Below are 22,261 nucleotides of genomic sequence, written 5' to 3'. Positions count from 1 at the left end.
GAAAGTTTTTACTACATGTTTACAAGGCAACTGCACATGCAACTACACAAGCATTATCGCCAGCTTAGTTGTTACATGGCAGGTATATGCGCATTAAACTTCATGTTGCTGACATACAACTTCCACAACCAGGGCCGGGCCGAGGCAGAGGCTGAAGAGGCTCCAGCCTCAGGGCGCAGTGTTGGAGGGGGCGCACAATTCATTCAGCTGTCATTCCCAATTGTGTTTGAAGCACAAAGAAATAAGAAAAGGGCATACATAGCAGTGACTGCAAGCCAGATAACTAGAGATTAAGGTGTTGGGGACCCTGGGGCGCCTCTTAGTCTAATAGCAATCAGTGTGTGACGGCTGGGGTGGGAGGGATGGAGGGGCGCACTTTGCTGTCTCAGCCTTGGGTGCTGAAGGACCTTGTCCCGGCTCTGTCCACAACATCCAGTGTCTCTAAGATCATCAGTTGTTAAGACTGTTACAAAGCAACAAGTTAAAAGTAAAGCATATACTGATCTGAAACGCAGTGCTGGAGGATCTCTGGTTATAGTTAAGAGACCTGGAATATTGAAACAGCGACAATACAAATTTTCTAACCCACTTAGAAAGACAAGGCAAAGAGGACCTTACACCGATGAACTATCTGATGGGTGTATATGGAATTCCAGTCGTCTTGTATTTGTTGTATTTGTTAGCATAATGTTTGATGCTTCATTTGATAAAGGACATATTGGATTATATTGTGACTGATGATGACTATGTTGGAGAACTGGAAACAGAACTAACCAAATCTACTCAAAGAGTCAGAAGACCACCCGTGTGGACAAAGGACTATATGATGTAGTTAACTTGCATAGTATTGCTTTGTGTTATAAATGAATATTTGCATACTTGACATTCATTTAACCACTTGAGGACGGCAGTGTTAACCCCCCCCTAGTGACCAGGCCATTTTTAGTTAAATTGGCCACTGCAGCTTTAAGGCCTTGCTGCAGGGCCGTACAACACAGCACACAAGTGATCCCCCCCCCCTTTTCTCCCCACCAATAGAGCTCTCTGTTGGTGGGGTCTGATCGCCAACCTCAGTGTTTGTTTGTTTTTTATAAATATTTTTTATGTTATTTTTCAATAAAATGTTGCTTTTTTAATCAACTGTATAACCCTCCCTCCCCCCGCCAGCCTATCACAGCGGATTGCTTTCCAGTGTCCCAGGGGGACAGCCGTGTCACACAGCTGTCCCCAGTACGGCACTGCTGTAGATCGCAGTGCTGTACAAAGTAATTAGATGGCTGTTTTCGCCGTCTAAAGTTGCCACTCGAACACTGAAGGCGGGGCGGAGCTCCGCCCCCCAAGCAGGAGATGTGCGCGCAGCATGCGCACGATCTCCTGCTAGCCCCATAGACGGCCATTCACGCCAATGGGCGTGGAGCGGTCCTGGGGCTGCCGCACTGCTCACGCCAATTGGCGTGAATGAGTCGGCAACAGGTTAAAGTGAGTCTGAAGCGAATAAAAAAAAAAAGGATACTCACCTAAGGAGGGGGAAGGTTCTGGGTCTTATAGAGCCTTCCAATTCCTCTCCTGGTGCCCTCGTTCCACCGCAGGCTCCTCCGCTTACACCTCTCTCCGCAGATTGCTACGGAAGACTTCGGGAGCCTGAGTGCTCCCATAGACGGGATGTGCAGTACGAAGACATCCAAAGCCTACCGCAGCGGCAGAGAGCAGTCTCCAACCCATCATTCAGAAACTGCTAACAGGGGAGCCAGCGCAGGAACACAGGGACCAGGGGAAGAACAGGAAGGCTCTATAGGACCCAGAGCCTTCTCTCTCCTTGCCGACTGCTCCACGCCAATTGGCGTGAGCAGTGCGGCAGCCCCAGGACCGCTCCACGCCGATTGGCGTGAACGGCTGTCTATGGGGCTAGCAGGAGATCCTCCTGCTCAGGGGGCGGAGTTCCGCCCGGCCTTTAGTCGCCGCTCCGCTCGGGAGACTTAGACTGCGAAACCGCCGTCTAATTGCTTTGTACAGCGCTGCGATCTGCAGCAGCGCTGTACTGGGGACAAGGCTGTCCCCACTGGAGATGTGGAAGTGATCCGCTGTCATAGCCTGAAGCCTATGACAGCCGATCAAGCTGATTGGCTGGCGGGGGGAGGGAGGGAGCGCTGTAAAGTAAAAAAAATAAAGAAATGTATTTAAAAAATAGTAAAATAAATATTTATATAAAAAAAAAACCAAACACTGGAGGGGGGAGGGGAGGGGGGGGGGGCAATCAGACCCCACCAACAGAGAGCTCTGTTGGTGGGGGGAAAAGGGAGGAAGAATCATTTGTGTGCTGAGTTATACGGTCCTGCAGCTTGGCCTTAAAGCTGCAGTGGCCAATTTTAAGAAAAAGTGCCTGGTCTTTAGGGGGGGGTTAACACTGCGGTCTTCAAGTGGTTAAAGTGAACCTTTACCCTGTAACTTAAAAAAAAGTTTCACTTACCTGGGGCTTTCCCAAGCCCCCTGCAGCCATCCTGTGCCCTCACCGCTCCTCGAGTGTCCTCTGGTCCCTGCCGCGAGCGGCGGGTTAGTTTCGTTTTCTGCCGACTGAAAGTTGGCCCCCGGCCACATGTAGTCTTCTTTGCCTTCCCTCCACTAAGTGCGTCCTGCGCAGGCGTACTGTGCCTGTGCAGGACGTGCTTGACGGAGGGAAGGTAAGGGAAATTTTTAAAGTTACAAGGTTAAGGGTCACTTTAAGTATCTGTTTTTGTTTTTTGTTTTTAAGAAAAAATAGCTACAGACTCTCTTTAACCTCCCTGGTAGTATTATTATTTCCAGATTTCAGGGTCTAAAAGCGGTGCATTTTTTTGCATGCTTTTAGACCCTAAAACCGCAAACAATCATGCCGCCAGAAAGCCTGCGGCAACCCCTGCACTTACCTCCCTGGGATCCAGCACTGTAGTTCTCCCTCCATCCTCCGGGTGGCACTGTAACCCTGTAGTGAGATTGCCATTTGTCAGGCAGGCAGCAATCTCACCAGGGGGATGCAGAGCGTTGGAGGACAGGAAGAAGAATGGCTTCTGGGAACTGGATCCCCAGGGAGGTGAGTGAAAACGCAAGCTGTGTGCTATGCTCTGCATAGATCTTGCGGCGGTCACCACGGGTCTAGCTCTAGGTTACTGCTCTGAGCTGCAGATTTCCAACCCCAAGCCTGACTCGGGATTACCACCAAGCCCAGGGAGGTTAAAAAGCTTTTGTAACAAGAGGGAAAATGTGGTGCTCATACTTCTGGCCTGCAGATGGCAAGGTGATATTACTCTAATGCTGGGGATACACGGTACGTTTCTGTACCGTGTATCGACCAGCTGATCCGGCCAGCTGATAATATTCAGCTGGCCCGATCATGCCGCTCGACCCGTGCCCGCTCGATTCCCGCCGGCGGACAATGGCAGGGAATCGAGCGGCTGATAAGGACCGCCGGCAGGGACGAGCGGCAATTGATCTGCACGCACGTGCGGACGGAGCGGGGCCGTGGCTGGGGTCGATCCGGCGGCTAATCGAGCCGCCGGTCGACCCGTCTATGCCCACCATTACACTACTGTGATGCTGTATGAGTTTATCTATGCTAGAGTTTATGATTGCTTTCTGTACCTACCTGTCTGTGTGTTCTGCAGGGGCGTAGCAATAGACCCTGCAAGGGATGCCTCCGCAGGGGGGCCCAGACTCCACAATGGGCCCGTGGGGGGAAAAGTTTGAGAGACTGACAGCTAAGGGCATGGAGAAAAAAAACGTATTCTGTTCTCACAGCATTGTTATATTGACTGCATGTGTCCACCACACAGATAAGGAATCACACACACTTTGGAATTTGTACACTGTCCCTGCTCCCTAGGGTTCGTAAAAAACATCTGTCTCAAACTGCAGCTAAGTTCTAAATACTTGTCAAAGACTTTACAAAAAAAGGAGTCACATTTTGAAAACAAGTTGTAGACTTTCCCTTTTCAGCAAAAGGATTCCTAGATTATTATCACACGGGCTAATGACTTTATGGCCTCTGAATACTTTTACAACTCAATGGAGTGGATATTGATGTCTTACTGTTGCTGCTTCATTGAGAGCTTGTGACATTCTGAATGTTTTGCCAAAGTTACATTGATACTATATCTTACGTTCAGCATGTCATTGTTGTTCCTCCATATATCATGTACTCTCATGTAGTAAAATAATACGGCTGTGTGTGTATGTATGTACTGGGAACAGAGCTGCGATGAGGGACTTGTCGGCTGCAAGGGGCTGGAGGAAGCCCCGGGTAAGTAGATCTGGGGGTAGCATAGATTGCCTGACATTTCCTTTAAGTCTAAGTGTTTTTATCTGCATGGGGAAAACGAGGGGGTGGGGGCCCCATCCAAAGTTTTGCGGGGGGCCCCATCCAATGTTTTGCAGGGGGGGCCCAGTGATGTCTAGTTACGCCCCTGGTGTTCTGGATACAAAGCAAGGCCAGGCTTGATGTACTGCTGCTGTAACTTGTAAATAAACCTAGTTCCAGTTTATTCGGCATCAGCGATTTCAGAACATCACACAAGTCCTTATTACAGCCCACTATATCTGTACACACATTCAGCTTATTGAGCACATTTGTGACACAGGTCTGCTTTAGATTGGTAACAAACTGATCACCTGACTGTGTAGTCTGTGGCTGTGAGGATGTGGAGATTTGCTGAGGAGAGGTCTGAGAAGTTGCTGCAATGGATCTATGTTCTGCTGTATTTGTCGTCACACTTGATGTGGTTTGTCCTGGTGGCCTTGTGGTGGTGCTCCACTCTGATGGAGAAGGGTTTCAGCATTAACTTAAAGAGGAACTGTAACTAAGGATTGAAACCAATCAGTAGCTGATACCCCTTTTCCCATGAGAAAGCTTTACCTTTTTTCAAATAGATCATCAGGAGGGCCTATATGGCTGATATTGTGGTGAAACCCCTCCCACAGTGTGATGTCAGCACCTAGGTCCTGACAGTTTCCTGTATGCGAACCTCGCTGCATTGTGGAAAATAATAGCTGTTTCCAACTGCCAAGCAACCAGTATCCCCCTTTGTGCATATTTATACTGTATATAGTTTTTTTAAAAAGCCATTTACATTGTTAGAGGGTGTGGTTATAGATAATCGCAGTTGGTGCTGTCTAGTTTTTTTCATGTCTGCCAGTAGTAAAGAAAAGATGATTACCTGCAGGCTAATTGTGGTTCAAACATCATAAACAAATTGCATGGCGTAGATCTATCATTTCTTGATCTCTCTTCTATTTTATAACTTCTCACTTTGCAATGTATTGACTTAACACCCCCCCCCCCTATGCTAAAGTTCCTCAAACCTGACAGCAGACTGTACTTGAAGAGAGACTGCTGTAACTCTGAGGCAGGGCCGGATTACCGACCAGGCAACAAAAGCAGTAGCTTGGGGCCCCATTCAGAGTCAAAGGGGCCCCATTAGCACATAAACCAGCCCTTGCCATCCTGTCAGCGGTGGCTGGATGGTATAATGGTTAAAGGGACTCTGAGCAGTGCAGTAACTATGGAAAGATGCATATCATTTTAAAGCTCTCTTTCTCCTCTTTCCAATGATATCTAAACGGCTGCTCTATGCCTTTTAGTTTTCAATATTTTCGCGATTGAAATCGCGGCCACAGGACGACTTTTCTCCAAAGTCAGCGGTGGCTGGATGGTATAATGGTTAAAGGGACTCTGAGCAGTGCAGTAGCTATGGAAAGATTCATATCATTTTAAAGCTCTCTTTCTCCTCTTTCCAATGATATATAAACAGCTGCTCTATGCCTTTTAGTTTTTGATATTTTTGCGATCAAAATTGCGGCCACAGGACGACTTTTCTCCAAAGTCAGCGGTGGCTGGATGGTATAATAGTTAAAGGGACTCTGAGCAGTGCAGTAACTATGGAAAGATTCATATCATTTTAAAGCTCTCTTTCTCCTCTTTCCAATGATATATAAACAGCTGCTCTATGCCTTTTAGTTTTCAATATTTTCGCGATTGAAATCGCGGCCACAGGACGACTTTTCTCCAAAGTCAGCGGTGGCTGGATGGTATAATGGTTAAAGGGACTCTGAGCAGTGCAGTAGCTATGGAAAGATTCATATCATTTTAAAGCTCTCTTTCTCCTCTTTCCAATGATATATAAACAGCTGCTCTATGCCTTTTAGTTTTCGATATTTTCGCGATTGAAATCACGGCCACAGGACGACTTTTCTCCAAAGTCAGCGGTGGCTGGATGGTATAATGGTTAAAGGGACTCTGAGCAGTGCAGTAACTATGGAAAGATTCATATCATTTTAAAGCTCTCTTTCTCCTCTTTCCAATGATATATAAACAGCTGCTCTATGCCTTTTAGTTTTTGATATTTTCGCGATCGAAATTGCGGCCACAGGACGACTTTTCTCCAAAGTCAGCGGTGGCTGGATGGTATAATAGTTAAAGGGACTCTGAGCAGTGCAGTAACTATGGAAAGATGCATATCATTTTAAAGCTCTTTTTCTCCTCTTTCCAATGATATACAAACGGCTGATCTATGCCTTTTAGTTTTTTATATTTTCACGATCGAAATCACGGCCACAGGACGACTTTTCTCCAAAGTTGGCAGCTCGATTCAGCACAATGCAATGAAATATAAGGAACCCAGGGGGATATAATTACAAACATCATGCTGGTAGGTGTGAGGATGTAATGAATTAGTTGTGGGTATGCTTAAAGGCATATCCACAGGCACTGCTTGGAGTCCCTTTAAAGGACTTACGAGCCCAAATAGTAAAAAAAAGTTAAGTACCTTAATCATTTTTAAATGCACGGAGGACGCCGTCCGCGCCCTCCGTGCTGTTCCGCCGGGTCCCCGCAGTCTGATCGCCCCCCGTGCCGCTCCCGACCCCACGGACGGGGTCGGGCTCCCCTTCCTCTCCCAAGATGGCCGCCGGAGCCGGCCGCGTCTGCGCAGTCCGCATACGCGTTAGTGCGGCTGCGCAGCTCTAGGGCCTCCCCCCCGATCCACGCACAGTAGCGTGGATCGAGGGGGGGGGGCCCTAGAGCTGCGCAGCCGCACTAACGCGTATGCGGACTGCGCAGACGCGGCCGGCTCCGGCGGCCATCTTGGGAGAGGAAGGGGAGCCCGACCCCGTCCGTGGGGTCGGGAGCGGCACGGGGGGCGATCAGACTGCGGGGACCCGGCGGAACAGCACGGAGGGCGCGGACGGCGTCCTCCGTGCATTTAAAAATGATTAAGGTACTTAACTTTTTTTTACTATTTGGGCTCGTAAGTCCTTTAAGGGCTCTGCCGCTGACACAGGAGACCAGGGTTCGAATCTCAGCTCTGCCTGTTCAGTAAGCCAGCACCTATTCAGTAGGAGACCGTAGGCAAGTCTCTCTAACACTGCTACTGCCTATAGGGCGCGTCCTAGTGGCTGCAGCTCTGGCGCTTTGAGTCCACCAGGAGAAAAGCGCGATATAAATGTTATTTGTCTTGTCTTGTCAAATGATGCCGTGCGCTGCTGATTGTCTTCAGAGCCAGGCTCTCCTCCTAGGTCCCCCTCCTGCTACTGTGCGCTCTGCCGCTGCCCACTCCACCGTCCCTTCCCACAGAGAACCACAGCTGCAGCAAGAATGATAGCAGCAGATGCCAAACGCTCACTCACCTATCCATGATCCAAGCAATAGAGATCCCGTCATCTGAAACCCATCTGTCTCTTCTACAGTGCAGTCGCTCGCTCTGAACTTCCTGATTCTCAGATCAGACATGAAGTAGGAAGTAGTAATAGTAGTAGTAACAGAGCGGCAGCACTCTAGAGGAGACAGATGGGCTCCGGATGACGGGACCTCTATTGCTTGGATCGCAATAGGTGAATGTGAGTCATCTGGTGCTGTCATTCTCCCCCACTGCGGCTGCCTTCTCTGCTGGACTATCGTATTCACTGGGATGGAGTCTGCATGGTGGCTGTCTAGTTTGGGAGGAAATCGGTTGTTCGGCGGTGGGAGTGGTTATGTAATTCTGTCTGGGGAACGGCTTCCGGTTTGGCGGTGTCCAGAGCTTTCTGCTATTGCCAGGCTGGAGATGCAGGGGGAAAGTGCTGCTGCTGTGATATCTGGCGCCCTCTTCACAGGGGTGCCCCAGCCCCTGAGTGCAAATGTCCCAGCCATTCATCTCTCACTCTGCATTTTGCCGCTGCTATTCCCTGCATTGTGCACCCACAGAGGAAAGCGTGCTGTTGCCCATAGCAACCAGTAGCTCGGCTGCCCGGTGTGTGCGACATATTGCTGTGCAGCTGCATCTTCTGATTCTATTACGACATAATGGGGGGGGCCCAAATCAGTTACTTTGCTTAGGGCCCCATTTAGCCTTAATCCGGCTCTGCTCTGAGGTGAATCACATGACCAGCAACTGCACCAATGGAAACAATAAGGACAGAAGGAGTACAATTTGTATCTCAGAAACGGAAGCTGATTGGCTGCTCAATCTGAGTAGAGATGGTTACTTGGTCACTTAGATGCTGCTGATTCCAGCTTACAAGGAGATTTCATGTAATTGGTGAACAGCTTGGAAATAGGCTAAGAAGAATTATCCAGAAGGGATTGGCCCAATTCTAAGCTGCAAACAGGGGCGTAGCAATAGGGGTTGCAGAGGTTGCGACCGCATCAGGGCCCTTGGGCCAGAGGGGCCCCAAGGGCCCACCCTAAAATGCAGTATTTAGCTCTCTATTGGTCCTGTTCTCATAATAATCACTTCTATAAATACTTTGAATAGTGGTAATCCTTAACAAGCTATTTCCCATCCCCTTCTTGCACCTCTGGCACTGTAGTTGCCATTGGCAGGTTTTTGTGCGCTGTATCAATTATGTATAGAGTGCTTGGGGGCCCCATTGTAAAACTTGCATCGGGGCCCACAACTCCTTAGCTACGCCACTGGCTGCAAACAATTTAGAGGCAAGACAGGCAAGGATGGATTTTTAATTTTTGTGCCCCTGACGCAGTCGTCAGGAACCTTTTTGGCTGAGACATAAACGCCACATATTTTAAAATGTAATTCTGTGAGAGCCATACAATATGTTTCAAACTGGCACAGTGTGCATGCGCAGCAGAGGGCTCACGTCCCTGTTGCCATGGTGATGCGTACACAGTTGGTCCCCAGGGCAGCGGAAGTGTCAGACATGTCTTCAGCTTCTCTTGGGTTTCAGCAACATCGGCAATTTCCCCTGAGAGCCAGACAGGAGAAATACCAACTAACAGCTTGTACAATTAGCTAGCTGACTTGTAGGACGAGGTTCCCAACACTTTGGTGTAACGATTGTGGACCTTTCTCCGTGATCAGCGCACAACACGTGCGCTGACACGGCGGAAATCCTCCACAAGCGTATATTTGCAGGCACCCAGCAAAAGGTGCTACGCACCTGTAGAGGGAAATTCCTGTCGGCAGATGGCGCTGAGGAGTGCAGAGGAACCAATCCTCTGTACCTCCACAAATGCCAGACAGGAATTGTACGAAGCGCAGAACGCAATCGCAAGAGAGGCGATTGCGAATGAGAACGAGCAAAGGGACAGGTTGTATGTGTGTGCGCCAATCCAGTCGCCACCCGCGACCGCGCACACACAACAGCAGATATGAAATAGGAACGCGATCGCGAGAGGTGCGATCGCCAGACGTGACACAAGGCAGATCAGGACAGAATACGAGGTAGCAAAGGCACAGCAAATAATACAATGAGGAGATACGGAAAATAACAAACGCTAGCTAACCGCGAACACCGCACTCATTCGCAACAGTGCAGGCGGTTATGCGCGGTCTCCACGTGTTAAGCACAATAGAGACAAGCACGCCTAACTAACCATTAACAGACAAACATGAAACAGAGGACGCGAGCGCTTGCTTAACGGTTACCTCACCGAGCCTCCAGCAAGCGTAGCAGACAAGACAGACACACGAAAACAGGGACAAGCGAGAGATAGGATCCACAGCACTAGCGAGAAGTGGCTAGCGCGATCCCAGAAGACAGAACAGAAGGATCCCCAGCGCTAGCGAAAAGTAGCTAGCGCGATCCCAGGAGACAGAACAGAAGAGATAGCTGGTAGCAACCGCTGCACCAGCTATACTCCAAGAACAGAGATCAGAACCATTTCCTGTCGACCACCATTGGGACAGGACAATGGCAACAGGCAAGACAAGACAGAACAGGCAATACAGATAATACAACCTGACTGGGCTAGAAGGGGAGCCTAAAGCAACCCCCAAGAATTAACTATACTAGATAGCATTGGCTGACACTCCAGCAGTGTCCATCAGGAACAGACCATAGAAGGGAAATGACCAGCCAAGCCTTCTGGGAAACATAAAGCTCTTATAGTGCCAGTCATCAGAGAAGGCAGGTAGGGGATTTGCATAACAAATGTATGCAAATTCCCCAGCAAGAGAACAGACCAGAAACTTGCAATGGAAAGACAGGTCTCTGTTCCAGAGACCTGCAGCCCACAGACTAGAGGAATGGACAAACCGCTGTCTGCCTGTGCAGCCAGCTGAGCGGATCATCACATTTGGCCTAATAGGCCTCCTGTCAAGTGACAGACAGCCTATTGAGATAATCAAATTGCAGGGATCTCGTCTTACAAAGTCCTACAAAGTCACTGGACCTGACAGGGTCCAGGGCAGGACAAATGAAGAGGCCGTTAGTTTTGGGGGTAGCGTGAGTAAGTTAGTGGTGCATGCTATAGCAGTAGCGTGCCTACTTTGAAAATGTTACTTGCGCTGTCACACTACGCTGCGCTGCTTGAGCAGTGTAACTTAGTGAATCAACCCCTACTGATTTTGTTGTGAGCCAGATGTAGCCATCAAAAGAGCCACAGGTTCCCTACCCCTGACCTAGGACAAGTATGCTGTGGTTCCCCCTTCTTGTGCAGCAGCGCCCCCCCCCCCCATTCCATGTGCAGCCCCCTCTTCTAGATGTAACATCCATGTATATTTAACCTTTTCTTTTATGAACAGCTCTCTTGAGCATCAGTTTCCCTTTTTCATGTGTTCCTCCCTAATTTTCAGCCTCCTCTTTCATATATAATATACTCTCTTTCACGCCCAGGTGTCCCCTTTGGCTGCAGCCACCCAAGGCCTGGGCCTTTGAGGCCTTTCCAAGAATCCAGCCCTGAAGACAGGATTATTTGAATCCCCCTGACCATCTCTAATTCTGAGACTTTGTACAAGTAAGTCTTATACAAGTAAGCCACGTGCAACAAGTGGGAGATTCTGCGCAGATGTTTCTTAGATGTTAGATGGAACCCGCCATAGCAGTAATGTTATACTGCGCGTGGTGTGCAAGGGTAATTTGGGGTTCCCGAATAACATATCCCTCTGAGTTGCGATGTCTCAGAGGGGGAATTGTATTTTAGGCTGCCGGGGATTTGAGCAGCAGCAGGGTGAGACGTCATTAAAGAGAACCTGAACTGAAAATTAAAAGTCAAAATAATTATACACATGTCATACTTACCTCCTGTGTAGTCTACTCCTCAATCTCTTTCTCCTCTCCTGTGTCCCATTTGTCCACTGTGGTCAATGGAATTCTCCGTCCTCCATTTTGAAAATGGCTATTACGCCATAACAGCTTCCTGGTCAGCACACTGTTAAACTGTAATATCACCAACTTGAGCCATAGGGAAGCATGGACATTACCTTGCACATTCAGTTGTATCTGACAGCTGCTGATATATATAACTGACAGCAACTGGTATATTTCAGTTCTGACAAAATATTGTCAGAACTAGATGGTATCATTGCTAGAAGAAAATGGTGAGCTTCTGAGAGCAACTGACGGTGAGGTAAGTATGTAATATTTATTTGCAGCTACATTGTGTTTATTTTAAATTTTACTCAGTTCAGGTTCCCTTTAAGCTCACGCTGCGCCCAGCTCACAGGTGGGATACATATACTGTACGTATGCACCCTGGAGGCCTCTGGCTAGTGAGCCTCAGTCTGTCCAGTCCATTTTGACGACCACAGCTGGGCCGAGGCAGAGGCGAGAGAGGCTCCAGCCTCAGGGCACAGTGTGTGTGTGTGTGTGGGGGGAGGGGGGGCACAACTCACTCAGCTATCATTCATTCCCCTATTGTGTTTGAAGCCAAGAGAAGTTAGAAAAGGGGATACATGGCAGTGAGTGCCAGCCAGATAACTAGAGATTGAGGTGTTGGGGGCCCTGGGGCACCTCTTAGTCTAATAGCAATCAGTGTGTGACAGCTGGGGTGGGAGGGATGGAGGGGCACACTTTGGTGTCTCAGCCTTAGGTGCTGGAGGACCTTATCCCGGCTCTGTCGACTAAACGAAAGGTTTGTGTTAAGGCCCATACACACGTCAGATTTTTTTAAACGACGGGTCGTTTGGATGTCCCGTCGTCCGGACGTCAAATCGGGCGTGTGTACAGTCCGTCGTTCAGGTGATAAGACTGGTCTTGAGCAATCCGCCTGTCGGATCGCTCAAGACCAGTCTTATCACCTGACCGACGGACTGTACACACGCCCGATTTAACGTCCGGACGACTGAACGGCGGGACGTCCAAACGACCCGTCGTTTAAAAAAATCCGACGTGTGTATGGGCCTTTAGTTTCACTGAGGGCAATGTAAGTGGTCCAATTAATGTGTATATTGACAGGAGGGTGCACACTGTGGCTCTTTGTATGCAGATAAAGATAATCATGGTTTTAGGAAGGGACATCCATTGTCAGGTCCGAAAGAAATTTTTCTTAAACCTTTCATCAGGAGTTTTCTTCTGGCTTTCGACCCGTGCTTCTTTTCATTGCCTTGGGTGCATTTTTTCTTTTTTAAGAACCTGAAACTTGTTTTTGGTTTACAGGATGTGGTCAGAGAGATATTTTGAAGGGGGATTGAGAAATGGACATGGCTTAATCCCACAACAATGGCATTGTTACCCAAAAAGACCTATATTCTCTGTCTCTGACCCATTATTTAGCTTACCCTTCAGGTACTAGATGACAATATAGATGAGGGGTTATTTTACCTTTTGGAAGTTGCTGGGCCATAATCTGCTGTATAGACATAAAGTTTGTGTTCTGGTTATTTCCTATTGCACCCCGTCCCACAATTCCCTGGGATTCCGATTTGATATCTATTTCTATGATGATAGCTTTTCTATAGACAGTTCACTTTCTTGTTTACATTTGTGTGTTGTCCGTGTTGTGTTGTCATCGATAAAATATTAATGGGGTTCAGATTTCTAGAAGGTAGCTTTACCAAGTCAGTGACCACCATTTTATTATTCCCTTTTTGGATAAATGTGCTGTTAAAGGAAACGTAGTTCTTGGTTTGTTGAGACAGACACAGCCGAAAAGTTAAAAATGTGGTTCAGTGCCGGTCTGTCCTGGAGAAGATCCCATACGGGTCGGGGGTCCAGAGGAGCAGCACCTTGTAGGTAAGGACAGAGCCGGGACAAGGTCCTCCAGCACCCAAGGTTGAGACACCAAAGTGCGCCCCTCCATCCCTGCCACCCCAGCCGTCACACACTGATTGCTATTAGACTAAGAGGCGCCACAGGGCCCACAACCTCCCAAACACCTTAATATCTAGTTATCTGGCTTGCAGTCACTGCCATGTATCCCCTTTTCTTATTTCTTTCTGCTTCAAACACAATTAGGAATGACAGCTGAATGAATTCTGCGCCCTCTCCTACACTGCGCCCTGAGGCTGGAGCCTCTCCAGCCTATGCCTCGGCCCGCCCCTGGGTAAGGAGTAAGGATCACCCCAACCCACCCAATGGAACACTCCATTACAAACCTTGCTTATGAAAATCTTCATTTTAAAAAATATTCCTGTTGCTCAGTGCCCTTTAACCAATATTTAAAAAAATAAAAACACTGTACTGTATAACTTCAAAATCAATTTTCTCACAAATGACCCTGAATTAAGGAGTGATGTTATTCCGAATACCGCCGATCCGATATTCCGCTTCCACTTCATTCCGACGGTATTCCGGACCAGTTCCGCGGAATTCCGTCGGAAAAATCTCTCTCTCTCTCTCTCTCTCTCTCTCTCCCTCTCTCCATATACCATAGCTGGGATTTGAACCCAGGGCTCAGTGTGTAGTAGGTATCTGTCTTACCCCCTAGACCATCAACCACACTACATGGTAGTAGGTATCTGTCTTACCCCCTAGACCATCAACCACACTACATGCTACACAGTAGCATCAATTCAATAGAAAAAGTTTCTATTGAATTGATCATAATAGTAGTATGGTACATGCTAGGCCAGCTTTAGCATGTAGTGTGGTCAGAGGTGGGACAAGGTCCTTCAGCACCCAAGGCTGAGACAGCAAAGTGCGCCCCCCCATCCCTCCCACCCCAGCCTTCACACACTGATTGCTATTACACTAAGAGGTGCCCCAGGGCCCCCAACCCCCCCCCCAACACCTTAATCTCTACTTATCTGGCTTGCAGTCGCTGCCATGTATCAACTTTTCTTATTTCTTTCTGCTTCAAACACAATTGGGAATGACAGCTGAATGAATTGTGCACCCCCTCCTACACTGCGCCCTGAGGCTGGAGCCTCTCCAGCCTCTGCCTCAGCCTGGCCCTGAGTGTGGTTGATGGTCTAGTGGGTAAGACAGATACCTATTACCATGTAGTGTGGTTCATGGTCTAGAGGGTAAGACAGATACCTACCACCATGTAGTGTGGTTCATGGTCTAGAGGGTAAGACAGATACCTCCTACACACTGAGTCCTGGGTTCAAATCCCAGCTATGGTATATAAGCATGCTTTTCAAAAAGTACAAATCCTTAATCATGCTACTTTTTCTATCGAATTGATCATAATGGTAGTATGGTTTATGCTAAGCCAGCTTTAGCATGCAGTGTGGTTCATGGTCTAGAGGGTAAGACAGATACCTCCTACACACTGAGTCCTGGGTTCAAATCCCAGCTATGGTATATAAGCATGCTTTTCAAAAAGTACAAATCCTTAATCATGCTACTTTTTCTATCGAATTGATCATAATGGTAGTATGGTTTATGCTAGGCCAGCTTTAGCATGTAGTGTGGTTCATGGTCTAGAGGGTAAGAAAGATACCTCCTACACACTGAGTCCTGGGTTCAAATCCCAGCTATGGTATATAAGCATGCTTTTCAAAAAGTACAAATCCTTAATCATGCTACTTTTTCTATCGAATTGATCATAATGGTAGTATGGTTTATGCTAGGCCAGCTTTAGCATGTAGGGTGGTTCATGGTTGAGAGGGTAAGACAGCTACCTACTACACACTGAGTTCTGGGTTCAAATCCCAGCTATGGTATATAAGCTGTTTTGAAAATCTGCAATTTCCTACTGAGAGAGAGAGATTTTATTCCGGAAAATTCCGACAGGATTTTAAAATTTTCCGCGGAATTCCGTTTGAGAGGTATAGGAATTCCGTTCTGACTACCGGAATCGGAATTAATATAATTCCGGCCGGAATCACGGAATTCATAATTATGCGGAATTTTCCGAGCATCCCTATTAACTGTGTGTCATTTAATTTATGTCTGTTTCTGTTTCTGTAGGAATAAAGGTTGGACTCTTTTTTTTACCTCTCGTTGAGCTGCCTATCTCCTTACTAGTTCTGACCCTGACATACATAGAAAAAAAATCTGACCCTGGCTGGGATTAAAAACGTGTTTACTCACCACAACTTCAAAATCCATTTTCTTAAAAATCAAGATCTTGTCGGATATGTTTAGAGCTCTTGTCAAGTATGTGCACACAAGCCAAACTCTGTCCCTGGCTAAATCTTGCCTGCAGAGCCATCAAATTTGGCCCTCAATTGGTTTCCCCAGTTTGCATTAAGTTTGGCCGACTATTGACCACCAGGGACGCTATATTGAAGCTAAACCCCTAGATCATAGGTTCTCAACGTGTGGTACGCGTACCCCAAGGGGTACTTCTGAGGGTTCTAGGGGGTACTCGGGCTTGATTATACTTAACCAAAAATAACAAATTTAGAGTTTTAGAAAATGATAAATCTTATCACCAGGGAAGCCATATGGGGAGGAGGAGGGGCACCAGAAACTAGGGAACTGTTAAAGGACATCTGAGGTAAAAATAAGTTGATGAAACAGTTTTATATTATATTTAAATGTACTTTTTACATTTTTACTGTTTCATTGCCTCTACTCAATGATACATGTATTTAAGTATGCCAGAGCTCAAATCTATGAACTAATAACCCTTTTTAACTTTTTCCTACTCTCAGAAGCCATTTACAGTCAGGAAAGTGTTTTATGGCTGTAATTCCTTATCAGTGAGGTTTATACTATAGTTCGACCCAGTCCTGAACTAAACACAAACTGTCACTTGTATACCTGATTTTTAACTCTTTCAGGCAGAGGAAGAAGAAAAGGAACACAGCCTAGTTATTTTTGTGCTTGGCACTGTACATACACATGTCTGTCTCATCATGTCACATGTCACCTTGGTTGTCCTTTAAAGGGAGGGATGAGGGGAGGGGGGTCACAAGACAAGAGGTAACTTTATGGGGGAGGCAGTAGAAACCAGGGTACTGTATAGGGGAGGGGGGCCCCTAGACATCTGGGAACTGTATAGGGGAGGGGGGCCCTAGACACCAGGGAACTGCATGGGGAGGGAGGGAGCCAATAGACATATGGAGGTTGGCCCGTGTCTTGTTCCCAGTGTTCAATTTCGGCCCTCTTTGTATTTGAGCTTAACACCCCTGGTTTAGAGGGACCTAGTGCTGGAACGGTGGGCTGTAATAGGACCAAGGAAGCCTCTGGACTACCCAGAGGCTTTCCTCTACTGAGTCGAGTATTTACGTTTTGCTTCAAAATTTTCTTTAAGTATGGTTTAAAGTATGGGAAGTACTCATACTTGTTGGCCATAGCAACCAGGCATCCAGCGGCGTAGCTAAGGAGTTGTGGGCGGTGGGCACCGATTCAAGTTTTACAATGGGGCCCCCCAAGCACTCTATACAGAGCAATTGATACGGCGCACCAAAACCTGCAAATGGCAACTGCAGTGTCAGAGGTGCAAGAAGGGGATGGGTTGTTAATTATCACTATTCAAAGTATCTATAGAAGTGATTATTATGAGCACAGGACCAATAGAGAGCTAATACTGTAGTTGAGGGAGGGCCCTTCGGGGCCCCTCTGGCCCAAGGCCCCGATGCGGTCGCTACCTCTGCACCTCCTATTGCTACACCCCTGCAGGCATCTTTTGTAATTTATTGTCAAATCAGCACTGTAAATGATATTGGAAAGCAGGAACCAACAGACTTTCTCACATAAAATGAGGAAGATGAATGCAGGGCACAAACTTCCTGTAATCATTCTGCATGTACAGACCACAAATAAACAAAAAAGATGGCAAGTCCTTAAAAACATCCAGTATATCTGTACACACATTCAACTTATATTGAGCGCATTTGTGACACAGGTCTGCTTTAGATTGGAAACAAACTGATCACCTGACTGTGTAGTCTGTGGCTGTGAGGATGTTGAGGTTTTCCAAGGAGAGGTATGAAAAGTCGATGTCATTAATGTTTGTCCTGCTGCACTTTTCACACTTGATGTAGTTTGTGCTGGTGGCCATGTGGTGGTACTCCGCTCTGATGGAGAAGGGTTATCAGTGTTAAATCTGGCATCAAACTGTATTGTGAGGAAGGCGTGCTGACTGCTGTAGCTCTGAGAAGAGTCACGTGACCAGTAACGCAGCCAGTGAACCAAGCACCATTTTTAGCAACCAGGCCATCTCAATAGCACATTCAAAATGCATGCTAACAATGTGAATCATTATATAAAAAAAACATTCAATTTTACCTCTTCTTTTTAAATGTAAGAGTTTAGAAGAGGGTTTTATTACCCTAATTCCGAGGCCTGACCGAACGCGGAAATGTCAGGCAGAGAAGCACTGATTTCATTATTTTATTGCACACATTAGCAGAGAGCAAATAACATCAGCAGGGCGGGTGGGGAGATAGGACACTGTGTTACAAAGAGTTTAGAGAAGTCAAAGATGCTATCTTCACACCTTCATCTGGATAAGTAAATGCAGCTAGAAAGGGAGGGGGGACATGGCAGCTCCTATAGCTATTAGAAACCAGGAAAAACTGCAGGTAAAAAGTGGTGCTTGGTACCTTAACCACTTCACCACTGAGGGGTTTTACCCCTTGAGCACCAGAGCAATTTTCACCTTTTGGCGCTCCTTCCATTCATTCGTCTATAACTTTATCATTACTTATCACAATGAAATGAACTATATCTTGTTTTTTTCACCACCAATTAGGCTTTCTTTAGGTGGGATATTATGCCAAGAATTATTTTATTCTAAATATGTTTTAATGGGAAAAAAGGAAAAAATGTGGGAAAAAATTCATTATTTTTCAGTTTTCGGCGATTGTCCCTATCACAATGTTTGGCGCCAATATATTATTTGGAAAAAAGGTGCATTTTTTCAGTTTTGCGTCCATCCCTAAATACAAGCCCATCGTTTATAAAGTAACAGTGTTATACCCTTTTGACATAAATATTTAAAAAGTTCAGTCCCTAAGGTAACTATTTATGTATTTTTTCTTATTGTAATTTTTTTTTTAATTATAAAAAAAATAATAATTGGGGAGTGTGGGAGGTAATGAGTTAACTTTTAGTGTAAAACTAATGTATTTGTATATGAAAAATGCTTTAGGGTGTAGTTTTACTATTTGGCCACAAGATGGCCATAGTAACTTTTTGTTTATGCAACCTGCAAGCATAGGAAGTACACTTGCAGGAAGTGTTATGAGGCTGGGAAACGGTTTTTTTTTTTTCACAATAATCGCGCTGCTTCTCATAGAAGCAGCCGATCATTGTGGGGGGCTGAGATCAACGAACTGGAACGTTTTTCCCGTTCATTGATCCCCGGGCGAGCGGGCGGCGGCGTGCACAAGCGCAGGGGCGCATGCACGAATGAGCGGGAGCGCGGACAGCGGCGAGAGGTGCAGATATCTCCGTCCCTGGTGTTGCTAGGGTGGAAAAATGGAACGGAGATATCCGCACCGCTGGTGGTAAAGTGGTTAAAGAAAACCCGAACTGAAAATTAAAAGTCAAAATAAGCACACACAAGTCATACTTACCTCCCGTGTAGTCTACTCCTCAATCTCTTTCTCCTCTCCCGCGTCCTGTTTGTCCACTGTGATCAAGGGAATTCTCCGTCCTCCATTTTGAAAATGACCATTACCCCATAACAGCTTTCTGGTCCGCACACTGTTAAACTATAACATCGCCCACTTGAGCCATAGAGCAACATGGACATTACCTGGTACATCAGTTGTCCTCTCAGCTATAACTGACAGCAACTGATATATAACTGACAGCAACTGATATATTTCAGTTCTGACAAAATGTTGTCAGAACTGGAAAGGAACATTGTCAGAAGAAAATGGTGAGCTTCTGAGAGGAAATGATGGCAAGGTAACTATGTAATATTCATTTGAAATTACCTCATGTGTTTATTTTAAATAATTTTACTCAGTTCAGGTTTCCTTTAAGGAGGGAAGGTGTACTACCTTTTCCTCAGAACACAGGGGCTGGTTGATCAGTCAGTTGATAAACCATGTGCAGAGAATGGAAGACTCTGCTCAGCTGTTCCTGAGAAGCTTTTTAACCCCAAGTTTTCATATTTTCTAAACCATTAGAGCTGATTTGTAATTCAAGTTTGAATCAAAGCTCTACTGACGGAATGAGATTTATTTAAAGGACACCTGAACTGAGAGGGATATGTAGGCTAACATATATTTATTTCCTTATAAACAATGCAGATTGCCTGTCTGTCTTGCTGATCCTCTGCCTGTAATACTTTTAGCCATAGACCCGGAACAAGCATGCAGATCAGGTTTTTGAAGTCTGACTTCATTTGCCACATGCTTGTTTCAGGCGTGTGATTCAGAAACTACTGGTGCATAAATATTCAGCAGGATGCCAGGCAACTGGTATTGTTTAAAGGAAAAAATATGGCAGCCTCTATATGCCTCTAAGGTCATGTGTCCCTTTTAAACAAAAATGGTGGGGAAAAAACTGACCACTTCTTTGTTCTGTTATCATTACTTCATAGCAGAAAAGTACCGGTATGTAGCCCAGAGGTGATCTAACATCACTGTTCCCTATTGCAATCCATGGCATTCTCTACCACTGTTCCCCATCACAGCTCATGGCATTCCCCACCACTGTTCCCCATAGCAACCCATGGCATTCTCTACCACTGTTCCCCATCACAGCTCATGGCATTCTCCACCACTGTTCCCCATAGCAACCCATGGCATTCTCTACCACTGTTCCCCATTGCAACCCATGGAATTCTCTACCACTGTTCCCCATTGCAACCCATGGCATTCTCTACCACAGTTCCCCATTGTAACCCATGGCATTCTCTACCACTGTTCCCCATTGTAACCCATGGCATTCTCTACCACTGTTCCCCATAGCAACCCATGGCATTCTCTACCACTGTTCCCCATTGCAACCCATGGCATTCTCTACCACTGTTCCCCATTGCAACCCATGGCGTTCTCTACCACTGTTCCCCATTGCAACCCATGGCATTCTCTACCACTGTTCCCCATTGCAAACCATGGCATTCTCTACCACTGTTCCCCATTGCAACCCATAGCATTCTCTACCACTGTTCCCCATTGCAACCCATGGCATTCTCTACCACTGTTCCCCATTGCAACCCATGGCATTCTCTACCACTGTTCCCCATTGCAACCCATGGCATTCTCTACCACTGTTCCCATTGCAACCCATGGCATTCTCTACCACTGTTCCCATTGCAACCCATGGCATTCTCTACCACTGTTTCCCATTGCAACCCACGGCATTCTCTACCAGTGTTCCCCATTGCAAAACATGGCATTCTCTACCACTGTTCCCCATTGCAACCCATGGCATTCTCTACCACTGTTCCCCATTGCAACCCATGGCATTCTCTACCACTGTTCCCCATTGCAACCCATGGCATTCTCTACCACTGTTCCCATTGCAGCCCATGGCATTCTCTACCACTGTTCCCCATTGCAACCCATAGCATTCTCTACCACTGTTCCCCATTGCAACCCATGGCATTCTCTACCAGTGTTCCCTATTGCAACACATGGCATTCTCTACCACTGTTCCCCATTGCAACCCATGGCATTCTCTACCACTGTTCCCATTGCAACCCATGGCATTCTCTACCACTGTTCCCCATTGCAACCCATGGCATTCTCCACCACTGTTCCCCATTGCAACCCATGGCATTCTCTACCACTGTTCCCATTGCAGCCCATGGCATTCTCTACCACTGTTCCCCATTGCAACCCATAGCATTCTCTACCACTGTTCCCCATTGCAACCCATGGCATGCTCTACCAGTGTTCCCTATTGCAACACATGGCATTCTCTACCACTGTTCCCCATTGCACCCCATGGCATTCTCTACCACTGTTCCCATTGCAACCCATGGCATTCTCTACCACTGTTCCCCATTGCAACCCATGGCATTCTCCACCACTGTTCCCCATTGCAACCCATGGCATTCTCTACCACTGTTCCCCATTGCAAACCATGGCATTCTCTACCACTGTTCCCCATTGCAACCCATGGCATTCTCTACCACTGTTCCCCATTGCAACCCATGGCATTCTCTACCACTGTTCCCCATTGCAACCCATGGCATTCTCTACCACTGTTCCCATTGCAACCCATGGCATTCTCCACCACTGTTCCCCATTGCAGCCCATGGGGTTCTCCACCACTGTTCCCCATTGCAACCCATGGCATTCTCCACCACTGTTCCCCATTGCAACCCATGGCATTCTCCACCACTGTTCCCCATTGCAACCCATGGCATTCTCCACCACTGTTCCCCATTGCAACCCATGGCATTCTCCACCACTGTTCCCCATTGCAGCCCATGGCATTCTCTACCACTGTTCCCCATCACAATCCATGGCATTCTCCACCACTGTTCCCCATAGCAACCCATGGCGTTCTCTACCACTGTTCCCCATTGCAACCCATGGAATTCTCTACCACTGTTCCCCATTGCAACCCATGGCATTCTCCACCACTGTTCCCCATTGCAGCCCATGTCATTCTCTACCACTGTTCCCCATTGCAGCCCATGGTATTCTCTACCACTGTTCCCCATTGCAGCTCATGGCATTCTCCACCACTGTTCCCCATTGCAGCCCATGGCAATCTCCACCACTGTTCCCCATTGCAGCCCATGGCATTCTCTACCACTGTTCCCCATTGC

General features: G+C 47.0%; 1 protein-coding gene across 1 annotated transcript in view; it reads right to left on the bottom strand.

The window, feature by feature from the left end:
• Positions 1-22,261, bottom strand: part of LOC137562172 (adhesion G protein-coupled receptor E3-like) — a 149,039-nt gene that overhangs the window by 44,023 nt on the left and 82,755 nt on the right. The window contains exons 12-13 of the mRNA XM_068273505.1: positions 17,457-17,673; positions 4,642-4,785 (exon numbers count right to left, since the gene is read on the bottom strand). Coding sequence (XP_068129606.1) covers positions 4,642-4,785; positions 17,457-17,673 — 361 coding nt within the window. The remainder of the gene's footprint in view (positions 1-4,641; positions 4,786-17,456; positions 17,674-22,261) is intronic.

This window comes from Hyperolius riggenbachi, chromosome 3, assembly GCF_040937935.1.
Source record: "Hyperolius riggenbachi isolate aHypRig1 chromosome 3, aHypRig1.pri, whole genome shotgun sequence".
Taxonomy (NCBI): Eukaryota; Metazoa; Chordata; class Amphibia; order Anura; family Hyperoliidae; genus Hyperolius; species Hyperolius riggenbachi.
Note: the sequence above shows the minus strand (reverse complement) of the source record. Positions and strands in the feature narration are given on the sequence as shown.